The sequence below is a fragment of the Mustela nigripes genome, chromosome 2 (genome assembly GCF_022355385.1).
Source record: "Mustela nigripes isolate SB6536 chromosome 2, MUSNIG.SB6536, whole genome shotgun sequence".
NCBI classification, from domain to species: domain Eukaryota; kingdom Metazoa; phylum Chordata; class Mammalia; order Carnivora; family Mustelidae; genus Mustela; species Mustela nigripes.
Genome location: NC_081558.1, coordinates 164,169,744 through 164,192,598, shown reverse-complemented (window position 1 = coordinate 164,192,598; position 22,855 = coordinate 164,169,744). Strand labels below are relative to the sequence as shown.

At 36.3% G+C, this 22,855-nt stretch overlaps 1 protein-coding gene across 2 annotated transcripts in view; it reads right to left on the bottom strand.

Moving 5' to 3' along the window:
• IFT57 (intraflagellar transport 57) overlaps positions 1-22,855 on the bottom strand; it is a 53,140-nt gene that overhangs the window by 21,997 nt on the left and 8,288 nt on the right. For both annotated transcript variants that reach the window (XM_059392022.1, XM_059392021.1), the window contains 2 exons: positions 19,395-19,463; positions 3,340-3,462 (listed from right to left, as the gene is read on the bottom strand). In XM_059392022.1, the coding sequence (XP_059248005.1) occupies positions 3,340-3,462; positions 19,395-19,463 (192 nt within the window). The remainder of the gene's footprint in view (positions 1-3,339; positions 3,463-19,394; positions 19,464-22,855) is intronic.

The following is a 22,855-nucleotide window of genomic DNA, read 5'->3' as shown; positions in this document are numbered from 1 at the left end:
TGCTGGACCCCTTGCTTGTGGGTGCTATCTCTCCTTGGTCAAATAAATAAATAAAAATCTAAAAAAAAAAAAAGACTTAGAGATCAGGAGAATTCTTGACCAGTTATAGATTTAAGTTTATTCTGATTATAATCACAGATGTTTGCTCTTAGTTCTAAATTTCACCAGAGTACTTATGTAACACTTGTGGGCACCAACTGCTGGTCTAACAAAAAACAATAAAAAAGACATAAAAATACACAAGAAGAAAGGGAAAGAGATATAAAGAGAAAAAAATGAGGCAAAGAGCAAAAAGTGCAAGATATACAGTCACAGTGTGCTAAAAATGCTCACAGTTGATTTTATTAGGTGGCACTGTTATCTACTCTAATTTAGCTGTCCTCAGACTGCCCTTCTAAGGAATTGACTCCAAAGCCTTACTTCCTTGGTCATAACTGAGGCATTAACTAGAATGGAATGACCCAGGATTTGTCTGAATTTATTGACTTCCTTGGCAGAACTTCTGACTATGTGTTTAGACACATTATTCCAAGTCAAGGCAGAGCTGAGTTGGTCGCTGGGTATATAACACTCTAGACGTAATCACCAGGAGCATTCTCTATAACCAAACCTAAAAAGGAAACTGCTAATATGGTCCATTCAAGCTAACATAGGACAGAAGTCCTTCACTTTCAGCTGTGGAACATATTATTTGTATTATTTGTATTTTTGGCAACATATGTATTTTCCCAATTGTAATTTGTATAAGCTAATATTACAATTTGTTTGCGTTCTTTGAAAACTGTTAACAGTAACAAGTGGTGCCAGAAAAAAGGATAAGTTAGCCCAGCAATAAAAACCTAATTACAGCATTATAGGGAATATAAAATAAAATATTAGTATGTGAGAGGATCTCATTAAAGCATACATACTACAATATGCCAAAAGAAAGACAAGGAGACTTCCTTTTTTTTTTTTTTTTTTTTTTTGCGATTGCGTGCCAGTAAGCATACAAGGAATAAACCAAATTTGTGAGAAAAGAAAGCAAAACAAACATTTGATCCAGTGCTAAATAAATATGGAACTTACTTACTCCTAATACAAGGTCATTTTCAAGAACTTTATAATGGGTCTAAATAATGGAGGCCCTTTATTATTTATTTCCCACATCTCTATGCTATTTAAAAATTAATCTAACTGTGATCAGTAAAGCACATTGGTCTGAAAAAAACTAATTTCCCCTCAAACACAAAGTTGAATTTTCTAAATGTCCTAAATAGCGTGTGTTGAGTGAAAGATAACTGTTTTGGTCAAGAAGAAAGGAGAGGATTTGGTTTTGGTAGCGTCGGGAGTTGAGAAGAACGGGATTTACCACGATGCAGGAGTCAACCTCCTCTGATGGAGGATAGTGAGCCTGTGAGAAACCTCATCTGTGACCAGATTACTTTTATTTCCGAGGCATGAAAAACACCTCTTTATTCACTAGCCCCTTACTTTCCCAAATCAATGTATAATTTTATTTTTATTAAGTAAAGCTGAATAAAGAATTGATCCATAACCTGTACTTTCCATTTGATACCTCTGAAACACTGAGTTTGTGAAATACTGGACACAAAGACCAAATGATCTAGAAAAGAATTCTGAAAAAGCACTCAGATATTACTTTATGTCAGTATATTTTACTGCAAAAACCTAAATTCAAATGCTATTCATATAAAGAAAAACCCTAAAACTTCATCTGACATTTCAGGATGTTGCTTGTAAAATTTGACTATATACAAAACAATTACTATTGTGCTATGTAAGAGGCCAACTTTCACCTAGTTAATTCTTCCCCAAATCAGGAGATCATTGACTCTCTAAGAACCCAGGATTCTGATTACTGTAATATTTGCTTGTTAGTAGAATTTGACTTGTACTTAGTTTTGTAAAACTGTATGTGTCAGAAGTTGCATTTATATCCTTTCTTCATTCAGTTACTCCTATTATGTAGAAATCAATGACCATGCTTTAAAAAAGACTCTGGTGTGATCCTATTAGGCTCTAAATGAGATGTTGGATTTCAAAAGTTTACTTAGCTTGAAAGTAAATAAATTAAACTTGCTTCTTTGTGAGATTAAGATGTACCTGAGAGTTCCTCACTACATGGTTATTCTAACACGTCATTCTAACTAGAATAACAATAATAGTGATTTTTAAATTTATCACATTCCTTCTTATAAAATTAAAGAATTAAAAATTACATCCCCCCTCAGAAATCACGTTTTTGCAAATTATGACATCCAGCAGAGTTTAAATCAGTGAAGAAATCTGTATTAACATGTATTTATATATAAGAGATACACAAACAAAAAATTCACCCCTAAAGCAGCCAAATAATGTCTGTCCATAATATTTGGGTAAATACATGGTAAACAAGCTATAGGATTTGCCCATTTACCTTTAAGTTTGTTCCTCAGCTATTTAGTCTAGTAAGACCTTTGCTGCCCTTATCCTAATCTAGGACTGCCCTGGGAGTCTAGCCTGCTTCTTACCTTCTCTAGGACACAGTTTTATAAGCTCAAATCCAGACATTCTGAGAATGAATTTGTTTCCAAGGCATTCTGAAAGCAGCCATCTTTGGGGGTAGAAATTTAACAAGCTTCCTTAGAACCTAGTTCCATAATTCTGGTGCTTTTCTCCAGCCACCTAGGATAAAAAACCCTTTAGTTTCCTTACCTACACGTCTCTCTAGTCCCTTCTGCAGACATTACTATAGTATTAATGAGAATGGTATTGTTTAGTCACCTCTTAGTTTGTTCTGAAGTTCTTGTACATTGTAGGTAAGAAAGAAGCAGAAACTTGATTAAATGGGTCAGTTCATCTGGCTCAATCCCCAAATCTTAATGCAAATGCTTTGCTTATTTGCTTACTACTTGACTTTTAATCATATGTACTGAATAGATTATGTAAGGCAACCTCAAGGATGTCTTCTGTTCTGCCAACCAGCAGGGTTCCAAAACCATTTTCTAACTATAATCAGTTGGTATACAGTCATAAAATTCCAATTTTGTTCACCATTCACCTGAACAAAATATGATTTCTATGAAAATACATCAAAATGTATTGAGAAAATGCCCCTCAATCCCAAGGAAACACGACAAGTGTTTCAAACCACTTTAAAGATCTATTGCTTTCTTTTTCCTTCTTTAATATGACACTATTGATTCTTTCAGCAACAATCTACTAAATCTCTGCTAAGTCAGAACACTGGAAGCTGAATCCTACCATCTTAAATCATTCATATAATTGGGAGTACCCCTGACCCTGAAATTGCCTTATGAAGCTCTATTTGAACAAAATGTATCCCGTCCCCTATACCTTATTGTCAGTCCTAATCGTGACTTTCAGTTGTGGTAGTACACGTTCCACTTCGAGATTCCATTCTGCAGCATCTGTTGTGGATTCCAAAATATCTTCCTGTTTGGCAGACTCGTTCATATCCTAAGAAAGGAAAGATATCACAAGATTGAGAGCTTATAAAAAGAAACAGTAAAATTTTGAGGCATTTTAGCAGGACTGCACAATTTATATCAAGCATGGTAGTGTCAAAATTACAGTGGCAGAAGAAGTTTATCTGTCCTCCTAGCCATGTTGAAAGAAAACAAAGCACAAACCTGGTAGAATAGCAAAATTAGCATTTTTAAAAAGAAGCAAATACGAGATTCAACCATTTTGACAAAAACAACAACAATGCTTTTGAGATATCAGTGTGAACTCAATGGGAATACTATCAAATGAACAAGCCATTTAGTTATGTTAATTGATAATAGTAAAGGAGTACAAACATTCACACACTTGGTAGGAAAATATTGTCTCAGTTTGAATATAATGTACTGAAATACAAACCACAAATCTGAAAGACAAAAAAGATAAGATCCCAGAAGCCAAGGGGACACTGCTTACAAATTACGTAGCTTTAAACCGTGATTTAATACAGACATATTTGAACTTAAACAGGGTGGGGGCCACATTTCTGCATCTGGTTTCTGCTCTTGGGTAATAAAATCAATTCATGCTTGTTTTTTCAATTACAAAAGAAAAACCTCCTCCCCCTCTTTTTTTTTTTTTTCTTTTTCATTTTCTCAGCCTTTCACATTTGGGCATTAAGTATATATGGATCTGAAACTATAAAGAATATACAAATTAATGACTTAAAGATAAAACCTATCACATTAATTTTGGTAACAATTTTTCCTTTAGGCTTCCTTGATAAATTAAAAGAAAATGGAGGGAAAGCATATAAAAATGTATTAATCTAGAAAAAAAAGAGACCTGAGAGACATAAATAGCCAAATACATATGTACATGATTCTAGTTTGAACAATCCGTAAGAAGATGTTCTTGAGATAATCAGGGAAACTGGAATGTGGAAGAGCATTAGATGATAAAAGGAATTATGACTAATGTTAGAGGTATTTATAATGTCAATGGTTACATTTAAAAACAAAGCCTTATAAATTTGAGACAAATGCTGAAATATTTACAGGTAAATGGACATGATGTCTGAAATTCAAGATGCTACAAGGCAAAGGAAAAAGAGGGGGCCTCTGGAGGAAACATGGTTGACAAACTATTACCTGCTGAAGCTGGATAATGTTACATAAGAGTTCATTATCTTGTTCTCTCCATTTCTGTTTATGTTTGAAATTCTCCAGAATACAAAACTTAAAAATAAAAGATTATATAAATAAGCTCATGGTGAAATTTCATTCTCAGTGTGAATTTATGTCACTAAAAGACGTTTTTTAAACAAAAGCTCATTAGACTAGTCTTTCCAATCCAGTCTAATGCTAAGTATAAAGAATAACCTTATATTGGGATTTGTATTTTGGTGGGAGATTGAGGTCTTTAGGGGCTTTAAACTCCTGACTGAGTCCCTAGAGCACTGATGGCATCAGAAAGTCTCTCTCTCCTACCTCCTAGTTCATATTACCAAGACCTGAACAGACTCAGAGCCCTAAAAGGAGCATATGTTGCTTTTTGTTCAGAAATTCAGGGGGCTCTATAGTTCTAACCACACAATTGAGGATGGATAACTAATACATGCCTTGCCATTTTACAGTACATGTCTGAATTTATTCAGGTACATTCTACTTTAAAAACCAGAAGTATAAAAATAGAAGTATTGATTAATGTAAGTAAAATACGGAAACTCTAAGTGAAAAATGCTCAAGATTCTGTGTTAAACATTAAGGTGCTCACTTTAATATAGAAATACTGTATTATTTTGAGTACTAACAGAACCCAACATACGTCATAAAGTGAATCAGGGTAGCCCAAGAACACCATAGCAGGGCGGGGGCGGTGGGGAGGACAGTATTCACAAAGTAGACATGTGTGAAGTTTTAGGAGACAAATGCGACAGCAGGAGAAGTGGGACTGAGTCTCCCAGTTGAAACCTAAAGCTGTGAGGAAAGTTTTGTGACATGCTACTGAGACAAAGGGGCATGTCCAATCAGCAGCAATTTTGTGAATCTTAATAGAACGTAGATGTTCTAGTCCCCGATTTACAAGTAAGTTTCGTTTATGGAACCACCATTTCAGCAAACTGAAGTTGGTACTGCTGATTAAATCCCGGAGCCAATTCTCAATTCCATTCTCTCATTCCCGTTCCTTCTTTTTCCCTTCCCTACAGGAGGGTGGAGTCCAGAATCACCAGACAAGGCTAGAGAGGGTACTCATCCATAGTCCCACTTTCTTCAGACCTCAAGTCATAGGACTGTTCATCCTCAAAGATTTTCCTCAAGGAAGGGCACATTTTTCTAATTTTCCTAAAGGCAAATGGGTTAGCAGTGGCTCTCTCTGAATCAGACTCAGAACCTAGGAGTTACTAAGGTACACGGAGCTCAAAAACTGAATTAAGACATCCCAGAGCATAAGCTGCTCTTTGGTTTACATTGGCCCTTTAGTAAGTCAGAACTTTTCTTAAGTTCTTATTTGGTTCCCTTAAGCAATGATTTGCAAATTCCGACTCCCAATGTCCTAAAGTGATTTAATATACCAGCTGACAAGTCTTCACTCACTCCTAGGCCACAGTTAATATACTGGGGGGAAATGGCCTAGTTACTAAATGAGGAAGGGCAAAAAGAGAACATTAGGCTTGGTAGAGCAGGAGTAACTTATTCAAACTATACGGTCTCTTTCTGTTCCCATGTTTGCACATCTATTTCCTAACCTCATTCCTCAGTCAAATTTTCCCAATGCCTAATAAATGGAGACATTAACTGAGCGAGCCCTACATTTGAAGTAGAAATCACTTTAAAACTGTATCGTGTCCTGGTTATAATAACTTGAGAAAACCTTTCCTTCCCAATTGTATGTCCATTTAACAAATGGTATTTTATGTGGAGATATTAGTAAAAGAGAAATAAACTGCTGTTTCCATTTAATCAAAATTTTATATCAGCATGACAAAATCCCAGTCCCTCTCTGAAACAACATTAACTAAGATAAAGCATAACTCCTGGGAAATTGTGTTTTCTAGCTAATGCTGCTGAAGAAATTGAAGAAACAATTAGAAGCTCAATAAGACACAAGCTATATCCAGAAGTCTCATTTATAATTAATTAATTTACCAGTAAGCCATTTGTAAAGCTTCTACAACACACAAGGTAAGAATCCAGGCACTGTGTTTGGTGTGGAAAGATAAAAGCATTTAATCCCTGCCTGCAAATAAGCCTATTAGGGGGAGTCTCAGGCTAGTTTATGGAGGTAATAAATGGACCCAAGGGAAAAAAAAAATATGAAAACTGACCCTAAAACGGTCAGTGGAAGAACAGAAGATAGTCTAAACCATCCTATAACATAAACCTGGGCTCAAACAGTGGGGCATACCACAAAAGCCAGTTTAAGGATCAAACATACAATGTTAAAAGCCTGCTCAGAATCCTGTTCCAGGAAGTAATCTCCCTATTTCCAGGTAATACTAATGGGATGGTTAAGCATCTGAAGAAATACTATATTCTGTGTATCTGTTTATATATATAAACACATAAAATTGAATGTGTTTGTGTGTGTATAAATGTATGTATGTATGTATGTATATTTATAAAATTGGATGTATCTAGTCTTATAGTTATAGGGGTAGAATAAGGGCAGGCCTCACATATCAACAAGGGAGGGTAAATAAAGCCCTTTGCAGCTTCTGAGCTGCTGGGTAGCCTATATGGTGCTGTGAAGGTGTTCTGTCACACTAGTTTAAATGCAGTACAAAATTTGATAGACCTTCAAAAATACCTTCACCTCTAATTAACTGGGGACTCCAGGTAGGCCATGACTACCAGTAGGGGAAGTAATGGATTTGATATTAACAGGGACAGACTGGCCCATTAACAAGTATATTTTTTATAAAATTTAAATTCAATTAATTAACATTTAGTGTATTATTAGATTCAGAGGTAGAGTTCAAAGATTCATCAATCTTATATAACATCCAGTGCTCATTACATCATGCCCTCCTTAATGTCTATCACGCAGTTACCCCCTTTCTCCAGCAACCTACAGTGTGTTTCCTATGATTAAGAGTCTTTATAGTACCCCTCTCCGACTTCATTTTGTTTTTCCCTCCCTTCCCTATGATCTTTTTTTTTTTTTTAAAGATTTTATTTATTTATTTGACAGAGAGAAATTACAAGTACACTGAGAGGCAGGCAGAGAGAGAGAAGGAAGCAGGCTCCCTGCTGAGCAGAGAGCCCGATACGGGACTCGATCCCAGGACCCTGAGATCATGACCTGAGCCGAAGGCAGCGGCTTAACCCACTGAGCCACCCAGGCGCCCCCCTATGATCTTCTGTTTTGTTTCTTAAATCCCACATATGAGTGAAATCATCTGATAACTGAATGGATAAGGAAGATATGGGGTGTGTGTGTGTGTATAAAATAGAATACTACTCAGCCATCAAAAAATGAAGTCTTGCCATTTGCAATGATGTAGATGGAACTAGAAGGTATTATGCTAAGTGAAAAAAGTCAATCAAACAACAACTACCATTAACAAATATTAATATTAGTTCATATTAATATTAATATAGAAAACTGTTGCAAGTGATACAGTAGAAGCACTGACAACATTTTTGGTAGACCTGATGAATTACCATCTTAAGCAAAGAATTAAAAAAAAAAAAACTCTTTGGAATGAAACTATTTCTAGTATGTAGTACATATGCACTATTGGAAAACTCCATAAGGGAAAGGGAACTAAGTATTACTAAACAAAGCATTGTTGATTATGACTTCTTGCACTTACCCATTCATTTCAGTTTTGCTATAATAACAAAAATCTAGTGCTATAGGATCTTTTGATCCCAAGGGTCCAAATCAGGTTGGGCATTTAGCTCTGGTTAAGATACTCCATTGGGAATGAAGAAGGAAGAAAGCTAGAAGTAGGATGAAGTAGAGTTTCTAAAATTTGACTAATCATGGATACACTATAGTACTTCCCCTTATTGACAGAGAAATACCTTGTTTAGTAAAGGGAAAACATATGGCTGCATGGGCAGACCCAAGAGTGAAGCTCAAGGCTCAGGCATCCATGAGAAGATGTTTCCTTAGGAGTGGGGATCCTGCATCAGAAGTTACAGAGAGATCTTAAGTTCAAATGGGAGCCTGGCCAAGAAAACCTAGATCGTGAGGGCCTGGGCAGAAACTGGATTCACAGACTTCCTGGTGAAAATGGGAGATAACTGAACTAATGAAGCATGAGCAAGCAGAGGCTCTTGAATCTTCAGTTACCAAGGCCTTTTGCAAGAATGAGATATCACTGTCAGACTGGATACTGGTAAATGCTGACATTTATTAACCATAATTAAATCTTTTAGGATGTCTCTTATTATACTAATTCTATAATACAATGGTGCTCTCTTTCTCTCTCTGAGAAAACTGGGTATGACTGAACCTGCATTAAAAGTTCTCAGATAGTTATAAGTTTTGTGTTCTTACATTTGCTTTTAACGTTTTCCAGTAGCCCCTCAGTATCAGATGCAGTGATCACCTCTGGTTGTCTGCTTGACTTTCTGTAGCACCTCTTCTTCCTCCTAAACTTCTGTGGGCTTAGAAATCTAATATCCAAACTTGTGAGAATTTAGGCAAAGTGAGAATACAGGGGAAATATGTGAGAGCTGGTGAGAGTGCTGGTGGTGGTGATGAGGGTGGGACTTCACAGATTTCTTTTTTTTTTTTTTAAGATTTTATTTGTTTATTTGAGAGAGAGAGAGAAAGAGCATGCACACATGTGAGTGGGGGCAGAGGAGGAGAAGGGAGAGGGACAAACAGACTCCACACTGAGTATGGAACCCTACCCTGGGGCTCCATCTCACCACCCTGAGATCAGATGCTCAATAGACCGAGCCACCCAGGTGCCCCTTCATAGATATTTTTGTAATGGTAGTGATTATACTTATTTTGTTCAGAGTCCTTTCTGGAATCTTCCTAATTTGATGCTTTGTTCCACAGAGGAAATAGAATAGGTGGCCAACAAGCTAAGTACTATATATATATATATATTTTTTTTTTTAAGATTTATTTATTTAAGAGAGAGAGTGAGTATGGGAGGGGGAGGGTAGAGGGAAAGGAAGGGAGAGAATTCAAGCAGACTCTGCACTGAGCAAGGAGCCCAACTCAGGGTTCAATCCCAGGACCCTGAGATCATGACCTGAGCCAAACTCAAGAGTCAGGTGCTAAACTAACTGAGCCACTGAGGTGCCCCTGGCATTACTATTTATTAAAGAGGGTTTCTCCTAAGGGTATCTAATGTCCTTCTTTCTTTATCATTGATCAATAAAAAGTTAGAGGGATAAATAAGGTATTTCAGTCAAGAAAAGTATTCCACTGAAATCCAGTGATTTTAACAAATCACATTGAAGGCACAGAGTTAAAACCTTTCATGTCCCTACAAATCAATTCTTCTTCATGATTAAAGAAGCATAAATCATGAGTCTGATTCACTATTTTCTTTTCAAATTAGGTTTTAAATGATTTAACACTATATTACTATGAAGAAAAATGTTTAATACCATATAAAAAGTATTTTCGGATTTGTTCTGAAAAACTAAATTAAACCCTGGCTATAATCCATCAAAAGAAATAGATAGATGATAGCCTCTGTCTTTAAATATATGAAGTTCAGAAAAGTTTTCAATTCAATTTTAAGACTATCAAAAGAAATTTTATTGTTATAATGTGGCCTAAGATTTAAATAAATTATGCTCACAAATCAAAAAAGTTAAAAAGCTTCCTAAACACAAAATTAATTTGATTTTTGAATAAGAATTCTGAAATTATTTTTGAATGAGAACTCAACTTCCAGTAATTATTTCTGTTTAATATCTCAAATACCTGTCTTTGTCACTATTTCAGCTATTTTAATGTACAGTAAGTACAAAGGTAAAACCATCCCTGATTTTTAATTTTCTCAAGATAAAAACCAAAAGAAAGCACCCCAAGAAGTATGTATGGAAAAGCTGTCATAGACACTAGAGTTGGTGTTACAGAGTATGCCAAAGGAAGTTTAATTCTTTATGGAATGAACTTCTACAAGGCTTCTTTTCTCTGGGATGGCAATGTTATGGATATACCAGTGCCCAAATACATTTGAAGAGCTCAATTCATATACGTACTGAGAAGAACATGAAAACCTATTAACTGTCAAGATCACATAGTCCCAAGACTCAAGGAAAAGGGAACTAAATTGTCTTGAGAACTGCCACTGTGGTGTAAAATGTCAAGAGGATGGGTCTGGAATCCCATCTCTGCAAATCTTACCTCTATCACTTATTAGCCCTTGGTCAAGTTGCATACCTCTCTAAATCTCAGGGTTGCGATCTCTAAGATAGGGATAATGGTACTCTCCTCAGTGGAAGGGTTGTGGTAAGGATTGAATTATATGATGTATTTTAAAAGGCTTGCACAGTGCCTGGCACAAAGTAAGCCACAATATATTTTCACAGTTACATTTACTATTATTAAATGTGAAGCATGGTACTAGATTCTTTCGCCTATGTTAAATGCCCATAATAGCACCATGAATCAAAAGAGACTTATTCCCATTTTGCAAATGAGAAAAGTGAGTTATAGAGCAATTACCTAATTTTCCCTATGTCACATCATTAGCAGAGTTCAGGGTCCAGGCGATGTTACTCTAGAACACAAGCTCTTAGATACCTTAACAAATGCCCATCAATCCTTTGTTATATAGTTACAACTACATTCTCCCGGTTTATCACTTGTCTTTTTAACTTTATGGTGTTCCCCATCCCATCATTTCGTTTATAGACTTTAATTTTTATGCATTCAGATTTATCAGTGCTTTTCTTCTCTGTTTTTTAGTTTTCCTGGCAGGCTTTATCATGCCAAATTCAACCTGTATGTATAACCCTTGTCACTCATGTTTTTGTTTTTGTACCTCATCATTTTTTAATTTGTTGATCCATGCGGGGTTTATTTGGATGTACAATATGAGGGAAGAGCCTATCTTTTTTTCCAGATGGACAGCCTGTTATTCCATCACCCTTTAATTGAACAGTCCAGTTTTCTCCACTTATTTGCACTGCTTCCTACATTATTAATACTACAATATATTTGGATTATTTTATGAACTCTGTACTTCGTCAATTTGTTTCTGTGTCAGTATATTTTTTTCAGACTTACAAAAAAAATTACACAAATAGTACAAAGAATTCCCATATGCCCTCATCCAGATTCACCAAACGTTAGCATCTTACATAACCTCAGGGACATTATGTATAAAGTGATACAGTGTTTCTAGTATAGTGCTGAGATTTGGGGATGTTTTCAGATTTTTCTTTGTACTTTTTTGCACCTTTGTTTAAAAAATAAGGAATATATTTCACTTTAAAAAAGAATAAAGTATTTTTAATAAAAGCAGGTAATAATAATAAATTTGATAAGCTTCCAGAAACTAGCTGGTATGGGTGTAAATGCTTTAGGAATTTGAATGAGAGAGAGAAGTGTGTTTTAATGGAGATGGTGAGATCTAAGTTTAACCTTATAAGGATGTATGGAATGCTAATAGGCAGAAAAGAGACAAGCCAAGTGTTTATAGTCAGGAAAGCACCATAAGCCAAGATACTGAAATAGAAATGCACATGGCTTGTGAAGATCATATCAAGAGTGACTAGGGGCTTAGAAAGGCAAATGCCGAGGAGCAAAAAAAGAGTTAAGAACTTTGTGAAAGACCTCAGAAGCTAAGGTGAGGAAAGGAATTTTGTCCTCTAAGCCAGAAGGGAAGTCAGGAAGAGTTACAAGCAAGGTAAAAATGAATTTATCCAAGAAATCTTTATTTAGCACCTACTATATGCCAGGTACTATTCAGTAACAGGGACACTTAATAAAATGTTAAAAATCCTCATGAAAGAACATTCTAATCATGTTTTATGAAGACTTACGGGTTATAGATTTGTGGGTCATAGAACTGAATGGGGCTGGGGTAGCTGGGAAGGTGTCACCAAAAAGGCAGAATTTGAGCTGAACTTTGAAGGTTTACGACTCAGGTAGAGAGATGATGAGAAGACATTTTAGATAGGAGACAAAGACGAGAACAGATATGCTCATAAGGTGTTTGAAAACCCATGGGAGGATCCATTTATCTAGAATAAAGTTATTCCAGCAGAAGAAATTGAGGTTGGCTATATGGACAAGTTGTCAAATTGCCAAGAGTCTGGAAATTCAGACCAAAATATTATTGTTTTATGATCTACATAAATTGACCTATTAGCAGTGAAAAGCCATCAAAAGTTACTGAACTCAGAATGACCTTTTGAAAGTCGCTTGGCAGTAAGTAAGATAAAAGAGTAGTGAAAAATATTGTGCAAAAGGGTGAGGGTGGGATTGAAGGAAGAGGATCAAAGACCATTTGGGCCATTATTATTACATAATCCAGACAGGAGATGAAGCAGACATGCCCTTGAAAGATAGCTAAAGGGATACATATGAGAAATATTTTCAAAAGCAGCATCTGCAGGTCTTAGTGAGACCAACTAGATGTCTGGATTAAAACAAATCATTAGACAAATATTCAAGCACTAACACTGCTAGAGGTGAATGGGTGGGGTTGGGTGGATTTAAAGAATATAGGTTTCTATAGGACTGAGAAAAGCACACGTTCTGGGTACCCATCTAATACATGAAGTTATGTAAAATATCTGCTATTGGCATTGATTGAGGAAATATAATCTATCCATTTAGAAAATAACAGCTCTCAAATGAATCCTGAAAAAAGATCATATTAGTTCTCATCAAATTCCCCTTAGTCATTTCTGTAGGGGAGACCTTATATGATAGCAGATTTAGTCCAGTGGGCATTTAATAAGAATTCATGTGACATAGTATGAAAATAAAGACATGACATCACCAAGACTTCCTAATTTATACAAAAATGCAAGCCTTCTTGATAACTTATATCCTATATAAGCTTCTTACTCAAAAATACTTGTGGCAATCTAGACACTTATTTACATTGAGAGACTGGGGCTTTTTTACTCTCCTATAGCACATAAGAATGTTGGTAACATTCCAGTCTCTTAGTTCCAAACTCTAGGAAAGGTGGAAAATTATACAAAATAAGAAATGCGTCAAACTAAGTGCTGTGTACAAGTTAGGTTATATTAATCTCAAAACAACACTGGGAAGAATTGTGTCACCATCGTACAGAATAAGCAGAGTCACAGGTTAATTTACTAAGGTTAAGTGTCTAGTGATGCACAATCCCAGTATGATGCAAGGATTATTTTCCACCCTGGTGTCGACATCGAAGGTATGTACTCAGATCTGGAAAGGACCTTGAGAAGTCCTTGCTTCACACTTCTTTTTAGGCTCACAATAAAACCAGGACGGAAATAAGGATCTTTCCTGTTCCAAGTGTGGATTCAAAAGCTTCACTAGAGATCAAGCAAAACCCTCTTTTACACCCAGCAAGAACTGCCATTTGAGCTTCTTCTGAGTAATGCAGAGTACAGCTTTTTTTCCTCTAACCTACATTTTCGATTCACCTCCAGATGTAAAACTGATGGGGTGGTACAGGTTAGTTACCAGAGAAATAAAAGCATTTGCTCAGTCATAATGTGTTCCATCGCACTCAGACATGTGGTGCTTTAATTGTTTCTCCTGTGAAATACCAACCGCAGACTTCTCAGTCACAATAGAGGAGGGCAAACAAATGTTTTAGGAATGGAGAGGAAAACCATTTTCCTCAAGCAGGAATCAGAACCAGTGATAACCTAGGGGGCAAGCTATATTGCAGAACAGTACTTTTTTTTCCCCTGCCCTACTCAGAAATGATGTTTTGTCAAGAAGTGAAATGTAAATCAAATGTAAAATGAAGAAATTTAAAGTATTTAAGATATAAGCCAAAGTAGACCCATCTTCTTCCCTTTTTTGATTATAATCTTGCAGACTTGCCACAATGACACTCTAAAACTGAGATGACATTTTTTTCCAAGCCCAGATTTTTGCTTCCTCACAGCTTTTGCTTTTTAAGCTAAAAATTCTCTCATTCTTGGTACAATGAATTTTTTGCTAAGTAATTAAAAACCAATTGTGTTTAAACCTTTTGAGAAAGTTGGTTTTATGCTGTCTAACTCAGAATTTGGTTTCTAAAACCTCAAATTTAGCATCTCAAGGAAGAATGGTATCTATGGCATGTTTGAAAAAAATGTTTTGAAATGAAGTGATGGACATTTAAAAATAGAACTCAGAGCGCACAGCTTCCCTCCCATCTTTTTTCCACTGGGGGAGGAGAATGACACATCTGCGTTATGCTGCCACAACACTGCTGCTGTGATTCTACTGAGCTTCAGAATGGAGGGGAGCTACAAAGACCACTTGTAATTACAGTGTAGCTGCCACAACCATGCAGGCAGTTTCCAATTAACATACTCGAGATAGAACTAGAAATGGCCCGAACACCTGCCTAACACCTCACCGCCAGCACCTTCCTTTCCTGCTCCCACCCCTCACATCTCTGAAATTCTACTGCACCCCAACCCATCAGGAGCTCTGCCCAACTGTGAGAGCTTTAATACAGCACCCGTGTCTTCCCCCATGACCGTTCTCAAGGAGTCTTTGGCTAAATTTTGGATTTCAAGAATATTTAGGAATTAGAGAGCGACCAAGAGAATGTGGAATTTTGTGGGCTAGACTTGAAGACTGCTATTTACTCATTTTTTCCCCTTCTAAGAAAAGCTCGATGAAAATTCAAATAACTAACCTACAGATCAAATTTCAGAAGATAAAGCAATCCCTCAATAACTGCAAAAATTATTTTCTTGAAAATATTGTATTTGGCAAAACCGTAATTGCAGTAAGAGAATTAGAGGGTGAAATCACAAAATAAAAGGGCATTAAAATGTACCTTTTGAACCTCAGAGTAAATGAATGTTCTGAAAAACAACTGCTTCCAAAGCAAACTGACTTCACCCATGTAAGCATTCAATATTGACTAGAGGAAACATTTGCTTAGAACGCCATTATCAGTGTTCATGAAACATTACTGCTCAGGCTCTGTGTAGGCAAACGCTTCAATGTTTAGTCAGTGGGCACCTGGTAGCTCTATACAAATTCTTCAAATTCGCAGTTAGAGGATTCAAATCCACTGTGGTAGTCAGGAAAATGGACCAGCAGGTCTCCTTCCAGAGAAAGATGTGCTGCCTCACTGCCAGCCTTGTGGCCAGCAGATAGCCTCCTGCTGTTGGCTCCCTCAGGCTGTCTCACCCAGAGAGGCCACCTCAACCTGGTAGTATGTCCTCCCCAGGGCAGCCTGCCTCCAGTGACTGAGCCAAGTGGGGAGCACTGGTGTCAGACCTCTTCAACAGGTTGCCAAAAGCTTTGTCAGGCCTGAACCACAGCTAGACATCTCCCTCAGCCTGACTTCTTCCCCCCTTCCTTTCACAATGAACATCCTGGACCCCAAACGCAGGTCTCACTGTCCACTTCGTGAGAACGTAATCATTAGCATGTCTTTTCCATGCCCCTTCTCTCTCGTTCCATTTACCACAAATCTCAAGAAAATGCTAGGTATGCTCATCTTCTTGCATTATCATGGAACTTAAGAGCAAGCACATGTTTTAGGATCTCAACATCACATTATTTAATGAAAGGAGGGAATATAAGTAGATTCCTCCCTGCATCATCTTACTTGGTACATAGAAGAGATAATATGTACCTGTTGAGCAATTCTTTTCTCTCTGCAGATTAAACTATATTTGCCTATAAAATTACAAATATAAAATATTGTTCATTCAAGCATGTATTCATTCAATGTTATTCAATACTGGGTACTTTCTACATGCCAGGCACAGGTGAAAAAGTACTGAAGAAAGTTCCCACTCTAGAGGATGGTGCATTCTAGTGATTGAGATAGGCAATAGATAGAAATGAATACATTGCCAGGGTCTGGAAAGAAAAATAAAGCAAGGTAAGAGAATAGAGAATGATTGGAGAAGCATCTGTTGTTTCGAAACCATAGGTAGAGAGGAATTGCTATCATCCATAAATGGCTGGGGTGGCCTAGTCACATCCACATTTCGTATATCAATTTCCTAGACAGAACATAATATTTTTGTTCTAGTACAAAACTCATTGCATGCAACTTCCCTAAAATAATATTTCCTCTGCATCGTGAGTCCACCTGCTGCATCAAACATAAAATCTTAAATCTATGTTATTAACCTATATAGCAGTTCTGTCTTGGGGAAAGAGTAGCCTAAGCCATCATAAGCTAGAGTCAGATACAGCTGTCTCAGGCAGATGGCTTTAGTGGGCAACATCATAAGCCTGCCAGATTTTTTAAAATATGAAAGGGTTTTCTGCCTCATTAGTACTTCATGGCTGACCATCCACAAACAGCTGGTGTTCAGACTTCTTCCTCTTATGAAAATGCAACCATATACAGTCTTAGCTCAAAGGGGTTTATGTTATATCATCTTTGTCCAAAGAATCTAATACCTAGATAATTTATAAAGGCACAGGTAGGGGAGAACTTACATAGTTCAATTAAGGTGAAAAATTGAAATCAGGACCTACAGGAACTTAAGAGTAGTGGGTAGTGGTAGAAACAAATTAAATTACTTTAAGGCCTTCCCAATTCCCACACTACATTGTCCAGAGGGAATCCCAGGCTGCCTTTAGAGGTCTTTATTTACACCATCAGTGGAAGAATAAATAGCACAAATGACAGTTTTGTTCTGAGAATAATTGTGTATTCATCTCTTTTGTTTTATTTCCTTATGCTTTAGGACAACTTTGTTGTCATCTTCAACACATACAGGAATACTGAGCACCACAGTGTCTTTTCTTAATGTGGGAATCAAATCTTACCTACCCTGCTGAACTCTCGTATGAGGGAAAGGGAAGTTTAGAGCAAACTTAATTCAGCTATTGTAGATTTATTAAGTTTTTTAAGAGTATACTGTCCCAAGGTTATAAATTTCAGTTTTTGTATCTGTAAAAGGGAGATAACAACATCTCAAATTCTTCACAAGGTCAGTAAAGGATGTGGTTTAAAGTACAACTGACCATTGAGCAGTGTGGGAGTTAGGGGTGTGGAATCCCAATTAACTGGAAACCTGGATATAACTTTTGACTCTCCCCAAATTTAACTTTTTTATTTTTAAAATTAAAACAAACAAACTTTTTTTTTTTTGACAGAGAGAGTGAGTGTGCGTGTGCAAGTTGGGGGTGGGCAGAGGAAGAAGGACAAAGAGAATCTCAAAAAGACTCTCCACAGAGTCCAATGTGGGGCCTGATCTCATGACCTTGAGAACATGACCTGAGCCAAAATCAAGAGTCGGATGCTCAACCGACTGATCCACCCAGGTGCCCTCCAAAAACTTAACTTCTAATAGCCTACCATTGACTGGAAGATTTACTCATTAATTAATACATATTTTGCGTGCTATATGTATTATATATTGTATTCTTACAATAAAGACAAAAGAATATGTTACTGAAAAAAATCACAAGGAAAATACATTTCCAGTATTGTACTGTATTTATTGGAAAAAGGTCCATGTTAAAGTGCACCTATGCAGTTCAAACCCATGTTTAAGGGTCAACTGGACTTTGAAAACTACAGAGTGATTTGCAAATGTACTGTTGCAACTAGAGTTTATTTGTTTGGATTAAAATGTTAACACATTATTCTGATATCCTGTATCAGATTATATTATACTCTCAATTTTCAATTAAGCAATAAAAATACATTCATTGGGCAACTTCTATGTTACACCATGGAGAATATAAAAAATGATAGTTATCTCCTATAATCCTGTAAGGAGCTTATACAGATCAGATTTGAGAAGGGGAATGTGGGATGATGTGGTTCTGGGTTTTACCAACATTTACTGAGCACTTTCTATGTGCCAGACATCATTATAAACGCCTTATATGTAGTAACTCTTTTAATCTTTAAAAACCCTATGAAAAGAAAACATTTTTATCCTCATTTTACAGATGGGGAAGATAAGGCACAAGAATTTTTGGAAACCTGCCCAAGGTCAGATATCTAGTAACTATTAAATGTATTGAAGTTAACTCACACATTTAGGCAAGTTAGCTACAGCGTTACTCGTTATGTTTTATTGCATTGCGAGTTGGGCAGAAAACCACAAATGTATCATTAATGATAACAAATAATGCTGACTAACAGTAAATGATAAATGAAGAGATCATCCTGGGATAAGATGGCCACCAAAGTCTTCATGATATGAGCCCAAAGCTATATCCAAAATTGTTTGCAGAATTTAGACAAGAAAAATAAAGGGCAAATGAGACTATTATATTCTATACATACCTTTTTGAGCAAGCAATAGGTATCACTTTATTGAAATATACAAATAGGAAAATACAAAAATCCCATACATACTTTTCAAAAATCTCATTGAGTGGTTCTCATTTATAGACCAGATTTATTTCCTAATTAAAACAGAGCAAACATTGACTTAAAACACTGTCTGACTCCTATCCATACACCAGTCTTAAAATAATCTACTTTATTTCAAATAATTATCTATTAAATATTTTCATATAATCAAGACCATTCAAAACTAGCCACTTATAATGGAAAATAACTTGAAATCAAATAATGTCTTTCTATAATAAAAAATGACAAATTATATTCAGCTTATGTGAGTAGCACTGTGTTGGTTTTTCATGGTGTAGACAGGAGGCTGCCCCACTTGCCCCTCTGGAGTTTTGTATTTGTTACAATTATAACATTTTATATATAGGAAAAGAATTTTTTGAGAGCTACTTTTCATATGACACACAAAACAATGGCAAACATGGTTTCTACTTGTTTTAATTTCCAGCAGAACAAGTGTACTGTTTGCTTGTTGGTCCTGTGTGTATCCCACGTTACTTACCAAACGATACGTCTGGGCCTTTAAGACATTGAGATCAATAAAGTTTTCTTCATTGTCTGTCTCCTCTTCCTTAGGAAAAAAAAAAAAGTAAATAATTGTAAAAAGAATGTATTTCCAGTTTTTGCATGCATAATACACTAAGTTCAACACAAAGACTAACGCAGGAAAGGGTATTTAAAAGCCTAGTGGTGTGCATAAAGTAGGGCATAATGTTATTAGCAGCTCATCTGTTTTTTGAGGTTTTGATGGTACCTTTTAAAATAGGGCCTTTTTATAGTCACTGAAAAAGGAAAAAAAAAAACAGAAGGTAGGGCTGCTGCTGTAAAACGAGGGATAAAGAAGAATAAAACAAGAGTGTTATGATGAGTGCTATAAAGTGTGTAAGCCTGATGTTTCACAGACCTTTACCCCTAGGGCAAATAATACATTATATGTTAATAAAAATAATAATAATAATTAAAAAAGAATAAAACAAGAAACACTGAAGAGTGGTATATCTAAAAGAGAAGAGATAATGAAAGAAATGAATGGCAATTTTGAGAACATGACTAAAATGGACAAAAATGAGGTTGACAGACACAGAATATCTTCACCTGCTCCCAGGACCAGTCCCATTAATGCATAATTTTGACATCTCATCTCTTACATGCTCAAATTTAATAAATAAGTAAGATTAGTCATTAGTACTGTCTGGCCCATGGCCCCTCAACTCTAACCTTGTATTAACTACTTAAAAGGATAGTTCAGGTATATTCTAAGCTGGTCCTGATCCTTGGGCCAACTGATATGGGGGGCAGGGTCAGAAGTGACCCTTGGAGAGGCAATCCCTTTCCCAAAATACAAAAATGGAGTCTGGGGAGGTTCTAAAGCATATAGAACAAAGAAAGAAAAAAAAGCTCCCCTTTCTCTTCAAAGGTCTTTAGGTGGGTGAATCCAATCTAGTAAGGACTTAAGGACATGGTAAGACAGTGAATGGAACTGGTCCTCAAAGGAAAAACAAAAGAAAACAGTAAGTGTGTGTTATTTGGCAGACATTTCCACACATAGAGTTCTACAAAGCTGCAGTGGGAGATTTCAAAGATGATCTTTATCTTCAAGAACTCATTCAAATGTAAGAGTGGTTCTGAGACCTGCAGCATCAGCATCAGCACCAGCAAGACCCAGGAGCCTGTTAGGATGCAGATTCTAAGGTTCTATCCCAGATCTACTCCGAAACTCGGGGGTGGGGACACTAAGGTAAGCTATGAGAACTACACTAATCTTTGGGGGAATTGGAAAGATTTTATGAAATATGAAGCAATATAAATGCAGAGTATAAATACACTCAAGTGACATTTACTTTTTTTATGTTTACATTTTTTTACGTTACTTTTTCAGAGAGGCAGGGCAGTGGAGCACAGAGGTGTGGACAAAATTGATGTGATTGTTTACATCTTAAATCTTAGCCATAAATGCAGATGCACACCTTTGAGATCCAGCTCAGTGTATTCTGTGTTTGCACTGCTGATGACCTACTTACCAACCAGAGTAAATGACCGAACTGCCAATGACTCAAGGCCCATGGAAGAAGAGACAAGTTTATTATGCTTTTATCATAACCTAATCAGTACTGTTTACATAGGGAATCAATAAATATTCGTTGAATTAGTACTGGATTAAATGCTAATAGGTAAAAAGCTTTAATAGTAGGCAGTCAAAAAAAGGATTTATGTTACTAAATATTACTAAGAGAGCATTCAAAAGGAATTCAAATATAAACAGACTTAGAAAAAAGTTTCAAAATAAACTAAGAGGATTCTGATTTCAGTAATATAGAAGACACTCAATAATTTCCCACTATTTCTTTGCATATAAGTACATAAGTACTATGTACCCTCTTAATTCTCTAACTGCCAGTCACTAAGTACATGATTATATACAGCAGGTGAAAATATTGTTTTGTGATCAATACTTCTTTTATCTTTTTTTTAAAGAGTTATCAACGTGTCCTATCTTGACAAGTCTAAAATTAAAGGATTCTAATTTCTAGATGATTATAGCAGAACTTCACTCTGTCAGAAATAATTTTTTTCCAACCTTGAGCCACCGCACAAACTCTGGCAACAAAATAATGTAACATCCCACCATCCAAACGTTTTCTGGCACTCATCACCTTAGCGAGAGGGATGGGAGAGGTAATGAAGGGCTACTTAGACAACATGATGATAATAGGAAAGAAAGAAAGAAAAGGGAAAATTCAAGAGACTCAACATAAGGGAGCCAGCAGCCTCAGAGGCAACCCTTTAAGGAAGACCTTCATTTTGGTCTAATGATAGTAGGTCTTTACTGTACAGTTGGGAAGAAATGTGCAAAGAGGCTGTTTTCTAGTTTGTTTCTCTAATTTACACACCTAATGATGCTGCTTTGGACTTTAAAAGTGCTTAGAAAAAAATGAGCTATAATTTCTAAAAGTTACATAGCAATTTGCTGACAGCTGATTATGAGTCAAATATTTAAGGAGCACCCCACTTTGCACTAGTAACATGGAGATACAAAAAAATGCAAAGGTGGTTTCCATCCCTACAGAGTCTTCTTTCTGACTAGTAGGTTTTTGTACTTTTTTCCCCCTCACTGGCAGTTTTGAGTTATGTCCCTGAAGCTAAATGTCAATGCACTAGGACCAGGTTTCTATCGATAAACCATTAACTAATAAATACTTATTAAAAAGTGAAGATTAGGAAAATACCTGAGTAAAGTAAATGAGGTCAACGAATGGGAGTATGCAAGAACTTAACATTTTCTAAGCCTGAATGGGAAGATCTATTATACAAAGAATAAAGTCGGAACTCCTTAAAATGGCCAAAATGATCTGGACCTGGTCTATCTTTTCTGTGAATCTTAAACCACACACATGCATACACCCACCATCCTTAGGAAATCTGGCCCCAGTGGTCTCTCAGTTCCTTGATCAAGCTAAGCTCGCTCCTGCCTCAGAGCTTATGTACATGCATTTCCACCAGGGTCTTGCTCAACAGGTGCTCAATAAAACACGTGTGGAATGAATGAACATATACTTACCTTAACTTTTAAAATGTATCATGCTTTTAAAATATATCTTATAAATTGATTAATTTTCCTTCTATAAATAACAGAATTAGCTTTTTCCTATTAATGGTTTAAAATATTTATACTGCTGGTAAAATTCAAGTTAAAAACTTTGACAATACAAAGCATAGAAAAGGAAATAATCAGGGTGCCTGGGTGGCTCAATTGGCTGAGTGTCTGCCTTCATCTCAGGTCATAATTGCAGACTCAATCCTGGGATTGAGCCCTGCATCAGGCTCCCTGCTCAGTGGGGAGTCTATTGCTCCCTCTCCCACTTGTCCTCTCTCACTCGCTCTTCAATAAATAAAATCTTAAAAAAAAAGAAATAATCATCCATAACCTTTCTACCCATATATAACTAATGTTAACATATTATT